This window comes from Egretta garzetta, unplaced genomic scaffold (assembly GCF_000687185.1).
Source record: "Egretta garzetta isolate BGI_Z169 unplaced genomic scaffold, ASM68718v1 scaffold411, whole genome shotgun sequence".
In the NCBI taxonomy this organism is placed as follows: Eukaryota; Metazoa; Chordata; class Aves; order Pelecaniformes; family Ardeidae; genus Egretta; species Egretta garzetta.
This window is the reverse complement of record NW_009258541.1, coordinates 242,502-253,691: the sequence shown is the minus strand read 5'-3', so window position 1 is coordinate 253,691 and position 11,190 is coordinate 242,502. Positions and strand designations below refer to the sequence as shown.

General features: G+C 39.3%; 1 protein-coding gene across 1 annotated transcript in view; it reads left to right on the top strand.

Annotated features, from left to right (window-relative positions):
- Positions 1-11,190, top strand: part of TMEM164 (transmembrane protein 164) — a 40,207-nt gene that overhangs the window by 17,489 nt on the left and 11,528 nt on the right. The window contains exons 3-4 of the mRNA XM_009646638.2: positions 571-637; positions 10,613-10,691. Coding sequence (XP_009644933.1) covers positions 571-637; positions 10,613-10,691 — 146 coding nt within the window. The remainder of the gene's footprint in view (positions 1-570; positions 638-10,612; positions 10,692-11,190) is intronic.

The following is an 11,190-nucleotide window of genomic DNA, read 5'->3' as shown; positions in this document are numbered from 1 at the left end:
GGTTCAGAAAAAGATGGCTGAAAGCTATACAAAATACAATATTATAATACTACTTTCCTGCCTCATTCTTTGCTTGGGACTTGCTGTTGCATTATGAGAAATGCAATTCTTCTTTTATTTAAGGGACTTCTTCCAAATTCCTGAAGCTTTACTTTGAAGCTATATGTTTATACAGAGTTAGGCAGGACTAAAAACCTTTATCAAATAGGCTATTTTAAGCTCCGAAAGACAAATGAACAGCAAAATTTCAACTATTTACCAGCTTGCATCACAAACAGGATTAACACAAACAGGCAGTCCAGGCTTTCTAGGAATCCAAAGCTCATTATAGAAAGCAGTCCTACTTTAGGAAATTATTTGAATGTGTACTTAAGGAGAGAGTTTTGTCCTCCTTATTGCATTTAACAGTATCTGGTTATTGCATTTAACAGTGGCTTTATTCAAATTCAAGCCAAAAGAATTTTCTGAATTCTCTTGCTGCCTGTTATCAAAGACATTCTACGTAAAACACATGAAAACACTGCATTTTTATTTCCATCCGTGAGAATAATACCATGTCTCTTTCCTAAGGTTGCAGATGCATATGCTGAATGGGGCCCTCTTGGCATTGCTGTTTCCTGTTGTTAATACACGACTGGTGAGTGTACTGTACTTTTCCTCCTCCTTTTTTATTTACTTTGAAAAGATTTTCTTTGGAAAGATGTTAGACCTTTGCTTTGTTTGGCCTTTTAAAGTTGATTTTACCAGGCTGTAGATTCCTGGTACTGGTCACTACGACGGAGCCAAAATACCAATCTCAGGATTTTTTTGTGTTTATAAATCAGTGTGGAAAGCTAACACTGCTGTATTCTAAGTGCAGAAAAAACTACTTTGTCAATTCCATCTTAGCCTTTAAATGGAGCAAAAACCTAAAGGCTTTGAAAGAGGCTTTCATAGGTTAGCATTGTGGCCTGTGGTTGAAATTCAGTTTCAGGCTTTTCAGACTATGTGTAAATGTAAGATTCCTCAGGCATGGAAAATGCCAAATGTTGGTGGTGGCTGTCACCCCCTCTCCCCCAAGATTAGGCACAGCACGTTTCTTTTTTCCATCCAAGTTTTCAAATCTGCTATAAAGCTCCTGTCTCCTGTATTGCCAAGGAGTATTTTAAAGAGCTGTTCTGCATGCATAGGTAGGGGGTGTGTGTATATGTATATGCATATATCCTAGATGCTTGTTCATTTTTTGTCATTTGACTTATTTGCAAAAATCTGTTGTTGCAATTATTTAAACATCTGTTTTAAGATAGAGTTCACTTAAATTTATCTGCTTGTGTGTTTATGGTGTTGGGTTAAAGTACTCATATCCATATGGTGTGTGAATTAATGAGATTATTCATGAAGCTGTTGTGGACTTTGGACTCCATTACAGATCTCATTAGTGGGTGTCCATTTGCAAATCTTGACTGAATAAGATTTAAGTGTAAAAATCTGCCTCTGTACCGAACTTTATGGACGATACGCTGTGTTGATTGGCCACGGCGGTAGCTAGCAGACCTGAAAACTGATGGGTTTATTGTCTGCTTAAGGTAAATGGTTTCTTCTTTCCCCGCTTTAAGACTACAAAATTTTGCACTGAGACCCAGTTTAGTGGCTAGAGAGAGGACAATACATCTGTAGGCTTTTACATGTTAAAAATAATCCTCCATAAAGCATGACACACACATGCACGGGAGATTGGATCATATTTTTTAGATTTCAGTGGATTTAGTAGCATAACAACCCTGGATTTCTTTCAAGATTATGTTGCCCTTCCCAATCTGGTAACTACATATATTTTTTTCTATACTATAACAGTTTATGTGCAGTTTGCAATTATATTTTAACAAAACTTGATACCGATGAAGGGGCATCAAATGAATAAAACAAGTGTTTTTTTCCTGATAAGAACTCTTTTGTGTTTCAAACTATCTGGTTTTTAAGTAAATGTAAACTTTAGCATAATAAAATTATTTTTCTGGGTAACCTTTTAAGGATAAAATGTTGGAATATTTAATAAATCATTAGCTTGTATTTTCTCTGCCATTATCATAGATTTCATTCATATTAGGGCAGTGGTGATTAAACAGGAAAAATACAGACTACAGAATTATAAAATTCTCTCCTTAATTAGGGATAGAGGAGCCAAAGGATAATGTCCAAGAGCAAATATTTTTGGAATAAATACAACTTAGGATATTTTTGGCCGAACAGCTGCTCGCTAGGCTGTTCTCTTTTCAGTGTTTCTTCTGGCACAAGATAATGTGGGTGATGTTTTACAGCACTGCTGCTTTGACCCAGATTCTCTCATGGTAGACACACATTCTGGTCTGCGACAGTCACTGTAGCTGTTTACACTGTCATTGTCCTGAAAGCAATAAATGTCTCTTAAAACTTAGTAGGAAGTTCAAAAAATTGCAATAGTCCTGCCCGTGCTGTCTACTCTGGTTTCTCGGATCTAACTGAAAACCTTCTGATTCAGTCAAGAGTTGTTGTGTCTCTCTGCCTCAACTTTTTAATTTCAGTGTCATGGTATTTTAAGGCCTGTATTTTAGTATGTGCATGTTTCATACAAAAAATTTGTATGCTTAGTTACGCCTGTAAACAGTTGTAAAATATAGTGCGTGGCACAAAGAGCATGAAAAATTGGGCACCTAGCCCACCTGTTAATTTAGAAGCAAGGAGGGAGCGAGCTCTGAGGTCAGTGGGAGCTGGAAAACAGGAGACTCCCCTTGCTTGGAGAGATTGAACCAAACTGATGTATGGCCTAAGCACCAAAATGCCTTGCTGTTACCATTTGTAGCGTAAAATGTGTTTTATCCTTATGAGTTATTTGATGCACAGCTGGATGTTGTCTCCTTGTAGGTAGTTTTCAGTGCCTTCAGCTGATGTTCTCCTAAACCTCTCCCTTCCATCTGGATTGCCTGTTAGTTATTTTACAGGCAGCAGGTGATTACTGTTGAGCTGTCATCTCTTTTTGGAGAAGCCTTCTCATTTAGCAAGTTCAGCAGTAGGCATGTACACACGAGCTGCAAATTGCATATCATTACGGGAGATAAAAGCAGTGAGATGCAGGAGAAAATATTAGATGTTCAGTTTTATTTGTATATGTCAATAACCTGAAAGGGGCAAGAGGCAGAAGATACAGAATGAAAGAGAGTAATTGCTTCACCAGCTGACGGATGTTTGGTTTGGAACTAGGGGGTGTCAGGATTTTGGTTCAAAGTGTCAACCTGTTCAAACTAATTTCCAGAACACCTCTTACGACATTTTGTGGTACAGCCTGTTAGGGTCACATATTTTTGCTACCAATTATGTTACTTAATGCATTGTAAGTATTCTCTTTGTATATATGATTCAATGCTAAATTATCCTGAAAAAGAAATTTTTGGAAGCTTCTAGCATAATTTGACACTTTCCGTTTTCTTGTAATGTATCTGTTAATTTTTTTAGCACCTCAGTCATTTCAAAACTATTCTTAAATATTTGGCTGTTGCCAGTGGAAATGGAGAGCTGAGATATTCATTGAAACTATGGTAGAAAGTTTCTACCTTCTGTTGTTTTAATCTTTCAGTGGCACTACACTCAGTAAAATCTTCTTGGACTGTAATGGGTACCTGGGACAGTGTTAAAAACCCCCGGTAGTCTGAAAGATGAGGTCAGTCTTTTCTGTTCTTTCCAAGAAAATATTTTCCTGCCTTGGCATGATGTTGAGGTGCCAGCAATTAACAGTCTTGAGCAACAGATGCACCCACTTGTATTTATTTGGCAACTAAATATTCCAGTTTTGCAAAATTATTTACAATGTGCTGATGGAGTTAATTTTTGTGCTTTGGAATAGTCATTGGATAAAGACAGAACAGTTTGTTTCTTATTCAGTTAATGCTTGTGAGTTCTTCTTAACCTTTCAGAAATAAAAGGGTATTTTCATTTTCTCTCATAATTTCATTCCTTTCTCTTGATGCAAATCATTCTGTCAGCATTAGTAATTCACATGGAAAACGGGCTAATCTTTTATGACATATAAGTAAATAGAGAAGAAGATGCTAAAGAAATCAAGATTGTTAGGTTCCCAAGTGGGAGCCTAGAAAGGAGTTGAAAGATTTCTTTTTACTCTGAATTTATATTATATGGAATACAGTGTAGGTCCTGATAAGCCACGAGAGTAAATTCTTTAACTGCCACAAAGACTCCAACTGTTTGGAGAGTAACTGGTTTTGTTTGAACTTTCACATTGCATTTATCAAATTTTAAAAGCAACTCTTTCCACTGGTTTAAAAGTGGTTTTTTTGCAAGCTGATGTCCTGAAAATGTTGACATAGATAAAGTAAAAAACAGGACATGTCCAGAGGTGTTGGACTTGCTGTCTCTGCTCACGCAGCTGAGATGGTGCAGTTTTAATGTTTCCAGAAGCTGCTATATTCTATTATTAGAACTATTTGGCTTGAGAGGTACGCATTCTAAATCTGTTTTAGGAACAGAATCATACTCGGAGCAGTACTTACAGCGTACTCTGTGTAGCGCCTCTGATCGCTGCCTACAGCATTCCTGTTGACTGTTAATGCAGTAATTCACTGTACTAAATAGTTTGTCTGCAATGCCTGTGCCCACACAGCAAAATGGAGTAAGTTACGGTAGCACATCGTGTCTTTTCTAAATTGGCTTAATCAACTGGCACAAGGGAAAATAACGGAACAGTTGCACATTGGGGGCTGTTGAGAGATTGTGCTCGGTTGCTGGTAGATGCTAAAGCCAAGGTTTCTGCATCTTTTGGCAGTTACCTATGCTGTGTGCATCCAAATGATACGGGTGTGTAAGTGGAGTCTACAATTACACTTTTATTTGGTAATGTAAACTATCTCTGCTGGTGGTGATAAGTACTCTCAATATTGTCTCTAGAGGAAGTGGAAAAATACTATTTCTGATATTATTTACCTCATATAATTCCTGGTTTTAGACTTGACTCTACAAATGCCTGGTTGTATCCATTGCATCGTTCATGTGAGCTGATTTGTATAATCAAATTGAGTGACCAGAAGACAGTGGTGCCTTTTTATGAGACACAGTAAACATCAAATACAGTGCTAGTCAAATATTCAAAACACTGATAAAAGTCAAACCAAATGCATGCTGGTGAGATCAGCAGTGCACTGAACAACGCCTTTTCTGGATTCCCTCGGTGAGCATCATCCTCTGTAGTGAGAGGCCAAGGGTTGTGGTTTAACCCCAGCCCCACCAGCCACTCGCTCACTCCCCCCTGGTGGGAAGGGGGAGAGAATTGGAAAGGCGAAAGTGAGAAATTTGGGCAAAAGTGAGAAATTATCTCTTGGGCCGAGATAAAGACAGTTAAAATTGTTTGGGAGCAGGTGTGGATTCTGATTCCTTCCCTCTGTATATATTCCCCGCCCTAACAGGATTAATTGATAATGAGAACTAGATAAAGTTCATCCATAAAACTGATCAATTAATGCTACTTTAAGGGAATTATCATTCCCTGCACTGACTGGATTGAGACACCTACTTGAAACAGAGATTGCTTGTTGGGACTCATCAGTATGAGTTCATCTTCATTACGGACAAGCGGGTGTATGGCAGGAAAACGGAATGAAATGCTCTGCCCCTAAAATATAAAGAAAAGGAATTGTTGCAAATAAAATCTGGGATGCTGCTTTAGACCATCATGCAGATGGGTGACGGCCCTGCTACTCCTTTATTTCACGAGGATTTGCTGTTGCCAATATTAACCCAAATTTTTTTTCTCAGTCTGCTCTTTCGCGATATTCAAATACATGGGAATGTCTTTTCTGATCTATGCCAGATGTATGAGCTGGTGCCTGAGCTGTAGAAGTGCCTGACTAGTGAACAATAACTTGAGCATGGGTCAGCTTCTTGGCTGTTTGGATGTATGCTGGAGAAATGAGTCCTGGTAAGACTGGAAATAGCCTGTTTTCCAAATGCCACTTGGGTTTTGGGTTTTGTTTCGTGGTGTTTTATTTTAAGTCTTCATGTCCGTTTTATAGACCCTTCTTCTAAGCTTCTCTGGCAGCTGTTTCTTCTCTGCCAATAAGTAATTTGCAATCACAATCCTAAATATGCTGAGATGTAACCAGTATGTCACGTGGGCTTGGGAGCTGTTTGCCCCATGATTTTTGTATTGTACGGCTTTATATAGGTTCCTGCTCTGTTTAATCTGTCCTGTGGTCTGCTTGCAGGTAAAAAGCAAAATCTATGATTCTGGTTTATTTCTTTGATTACTGGTGATGTTTAGGAAACTAGTTACTGGTTATAGGTTATGGATCTAAGAAGGTGCCTGGTACATGTTCACTAGGCTTCACGCTAGATGTGCTACAGAAAAGACCAGAATCTGGGAGCTGAATTCCTTCTATTCCTCTTTCTGCTGTACCCTGCTGTACTCTGCTCTCTTTGTAGAGAGCTCTTGCACAGTGCAGTGCTTGAGCTGCTATTGCAAATATAAGGCCAAGGTATAAATAATTAACAGAGGGAGGAGTACTTTCAGAACACAGAGCAAAGTGGTAACCTCCTAGCCCACTGAAAACCAACTGCGGTGTCTAAGTGGGTTTAAATTAGTTTAGAGTAGTATAGTGTGCTGTACTCTTTTGGGGGAAACTCTCGTCTGAATATCTGACTTTGGGGCTCAACTCTACCGCTGTCTTGAAGAGATTTTTCTAAAGCTCAGTGCAGTCAGTGGAAGGACCTAGTTGCTTCTGCCCTAAGGAAACCGGTTTAAGTTAGGACATCAGGTACGTGCTCGGAGGAGTGCTGGTGATGGCTGTGACTCTTCGTGCTCGGAGATGCGAGGGTGAGCTCTAATCCTTCCTGGTACAGTTTCTCCTTTCCACAGTCTCACAAGCGATCTAGGAGTCTAAACTCTGCTAGGGGTTTAGCTAGACTCGTAGAACTGTAGGTGACTTACCTGCTCCTGGGGTGGAGGTCTGCTGCCTGCTCACTATGCTGGGTGCTTCCCAGAGGGCCTTTAGCGTGCATTCAGGGGATGTGGCACTTCCGAATCTGCATCGTACCGGGCTGATATGGGGACTGGAGGCACACGTGGCTGCTTTGAGCCAAATTCTTTCTGGAGGAACAAAGCACCATTTATTTTCTAACAGAAGCTTCATTACAAAAAGTAAAAAGTGAATAGTCTGAATATTTGTTTCCAGACTACTTTGTTAGCATGTTTTGATCTTGCATTAGAGGAATTGTGTATATCAGTATTAGTTTGGTGTGCTTTGAAATGTATATGATTTTATACCAATGTTAAAACCTTTGAATGGATGAAGCAGATTTACTTTGCCACAAGCAAGAATCTTTAAAGGGGAAAAACATACTTATTGTCTTGAGTAACAGAGTAGTTTGTCCTCTGTACTCATTTACAGTGTTAAGGGAGCCTAGACTAAGTAGAAGGCTAAGTAGAAGAGCCTAGACTAACTAGAAGAAATGGGTAATTTGTCCTTTTGTCTCATACCATTAGTTGTTTTAGGATTCTGAGTAAAGGAAACCAGATGAAGTGCAGGAAGGGTGATGCTGGCAGCTGGCAAGGGAGACAGGAGTTTAGTACGAAAAAAAAACCCTAGGAAATAAATTTACAATTAATATATAGAGTTCAGATGAGTCTGTCTTGGTAATAAATACCCAGTGATTCTGAATGTCTCTGGGGACAGGTGTGGTTGAAGAAATGTGCCGTGAACATCACTGGTTTGTTACTAGGGACACACTGCTCTTCGGAGTGGCCGCTGGGTTTCCACAGCGGCATCTGGCAGCAGAGGCCAAGTCCCTTGGGGCCTGTGAAGAGGATCTGCCTTGGAGACTGTTGGGGTCTGGATTTAAATACATGTGGCCTTCAAGGGTGCCTGTGGTCATTAAGTTGGAGGGACCAACTTAATATTTTGATTTACTTTGTTCTGTAAGTGTTGCTTTGATTTATTTATTTATTTTTTTTAAACTTCTCAAACTTTACCGCTTGCTGAAGTGCTTGCTTGTTTTCACAAAGAGGTTCTTTAAATCCTAGATTGATGGGTGATCCCTGCTACCTTGTCTTCACTTGCACTTTCTCTTTGCACGTAAAAGGTGCCTATCTGCTATCTGTGAGTGAGTCTTCTATTGATAAACCCATTGATAGTCAAGACCTTTAGAGCTCGGTGAGTCAGTTGCTCAGCACAGCTTTATGGTTCATCTTTGTGGTTTTTCTGTTTGCTGTAGCTTGGCTGTACAACTTGAGTGCATGGTTGTACAGAAATTCTGCTTTTTGCAGCTCTATACCAGGAAATGCACTTGCATAATTAGCTGGGCTTCAGAACAAGCAATCTTTTATAGTGGGGGAAAAATAAAAAAGATGTTTTGTTTTACACAAAAAAAATATTGTCAACACTACTGCAGCAGAACAACTGTTACTGTGTTCTCAGAAGTGTCCAGAGCGTAGTGTTTGTGTAACTGACCCTCACAACTCCGCCAGTGTAGAAGCCCTTATGAAACCACAGATACTAAATAGAGAATGCTCCTTGGCAGGAGTGAGTGCCTCACGTTGTGCTGTTTATATCGGGAGCTTTTGTTTCTGAAGTGTGCCCAGTCCAGCTGGGAGAGGTACAGCTTCTTCTCCAGTTAGGAAAACTGCTTTAGCCTCTTTCCAAATAATTTTGATTCCCTCACTTTGCTCTCTGTGCCTTTCAGCAAGGGACAGCAGGAAAGGTTCAGATTTGGGAAACCTCACAACTTCCAGGGTAGGTTCAGGCTAGAGGTAAGGAAGAAATTTTTTACAATGAGGGTGGTAAAACACTGGAACAGGTTGCCCAGAGAGGTAGTGGAGGCCCCATCCCTGGGAACATTCAAGGCCAGGTTGGATGGGGCTCTGAGCAACCTGATCTAGTTAGCAGTGTCCCTGCTCACTGCAGGGGGGTTGGACTAGATGACCACTAGTGGTCCCTTCCAACCCTAAACATTCTATGATTCTATGATTCCATGAAGTTCTTGCTTTTGCATACTATTATCTTGCTTGGTTTTCTGTTTTGATACATAATACTTGGAATAAAATAACCCAACAGATTGTATGGAAGATTTTTTTAGCTTGGTCTCCCACGAGTTGGCTGAACATCTTGGAGGTTGCAATCAGGCGCTGATAGTGTTCAGCTGGGGGATGCCAGGACTAGCAGAATCCAGCTGTTGATTTTAGCATCTTTTACATTCAAAATAGGATATAAGAATTGTTGTTGAATTTAAAAGATCACTATATGAATTACCAGCTACTTATTGATAGCTATTTAGGAAGAAAACCAAACTCTGTTTCAACCTCTCTTTACTTCTGTTGATGTAGAAATTTTTATGTTGCTGTTTCAATGCTATGACTTCAGCATCTCAGAACAAGAGAAAAGGAAGGCTTTTTTTTTTCTTTCCCTCCCCTTTCTTCCCAACAGACAAGCCATGCTGGTGGGACTTGCATCTGGATTCACTTTGTCCAGTAGAATGATGGAATAACTCTGCATTTGAACCAAAGCTAAAGGCTTTGTGAGATTTCGTACTTGTGTGGTGGTATTGTCCAGTTTTCACTTCTGAAAAATAATGGAAAAGTATGTCTCATCAGCTTCGTAAGCGAGCTGCAGCAAGAAGTTGAATTCTGAATTTTGAATGTGAATCTTTCCTACTCCAGTTTTAAATGTGTTGCTTTAGTTTAATAGACAGACAAAGGCAAAGGCTTTTGCAGCTGGGAATAACTTTCAAATACAGTGCCTCACCTTTTCTAACTGATAAAGAGCTAGAATTAGTTGGGTCTGGATTAAGGGGCTCAAATTAAACTCAGAGTTGTGGTTCAAGTTATTTTTAGCACAGTATTATTTTAGCACAGTCTGTCTGACTTCTTCTCTAAGAAGTAACGTGAATTCAACTGAACACACAAATGACTACTTTTAATTTCCCCAAAGTTGTCAGCAGGTGAGAAACACCCGATTTACTACTAACTGGTAACTTGTTTACATACATCCTTCTGCAGCTTCTCTTCTTCTCTTTAAAGCCAACAAAATATTGGTTATTTTATATTTTATTTCCTATTTGGTGAAGCTTAGCAGTTTCACACATGCATGCCGATTGCTGTCAATCGGGTCTTTTGATTTTTGCACAGACCTCCACAGTAAGTACCTTTATATATTCATTCATATCCTTACATATATAAAAGACCTCATTTATAAAGTTCTGTCACTCACAAGGTAGCAATTATCTTTTCTTTCTAAATAGGTTGCTCTCATATGGAGTGTGTATAGTTTCTGGCTTGATTACTTTAGGGTTTTGCATTGGTATGGCAACTTACGCTAACTAAGAAGGAGAAAAGAACACTCATGTTATTCCTTCTTTGTTGTGCTTCTGGCTAATTTTGAGACTTGTCTACTTGAAGTGCTGCATTGCTTGTGGCAGGAGGAATGGAATGGGTACAGTTAGCTGTTCTTTCAAAGCACTGACCGTTAAGGTCATCTCTTTGCTAATATACATAGGTGATAAAATAACTAAAGTGAAGGGATTGCCACGGGAGAATAGTTCCTTGTAACTCAGTTGTTGGTGATGAAAAACATTTACAAATATTTTTCTTATTCCACAGCTTCCATTTGAAATGGAAATTTATTACATCCAGCATGTGATGCTTTATGTTGTGCCCATCTATCTGCTGCGGAAAGGAGGTAGGTTGGCAATTTATTCTGTACATATTGGTCCCATGCAATGAAAAAGCTGTGCTTAGTGGTTACTCCAGGCTTCACTCTTACCCCCTTTTTATTTTAACCAAGGTAACAAAAACTTGCCTCAGGCACTGAAATGGGAATAAAAAAAAATGGTCATTTGCCCAAAGGGGTATTGAGAATGTGTTGGCATAATGTGCACTGTCTTCTTGAGTAGCATCTCTGCCATCTTGCAACATTCTGAGTTGTTGGTGGGATGTATTTTTAAGACTTTTGCTTTCTTGGATGTCTCTTGAGAAGTACTGCAACTTAAATGAGCTGAAAAAAAATTATTATATCCCCACATCAATATTGATTGGCTAGTAAGATGAATTCCTGAAATTCAGAAGCTGTAATGAAATGCAGTGACGCTGCAATATTAGTGAAACGAACTTGCTTGCTTGTTCTCTCTTCTAACAAGATTGCTATCTTGCATTCACTTATACCGTAATAGTTCAGTAAG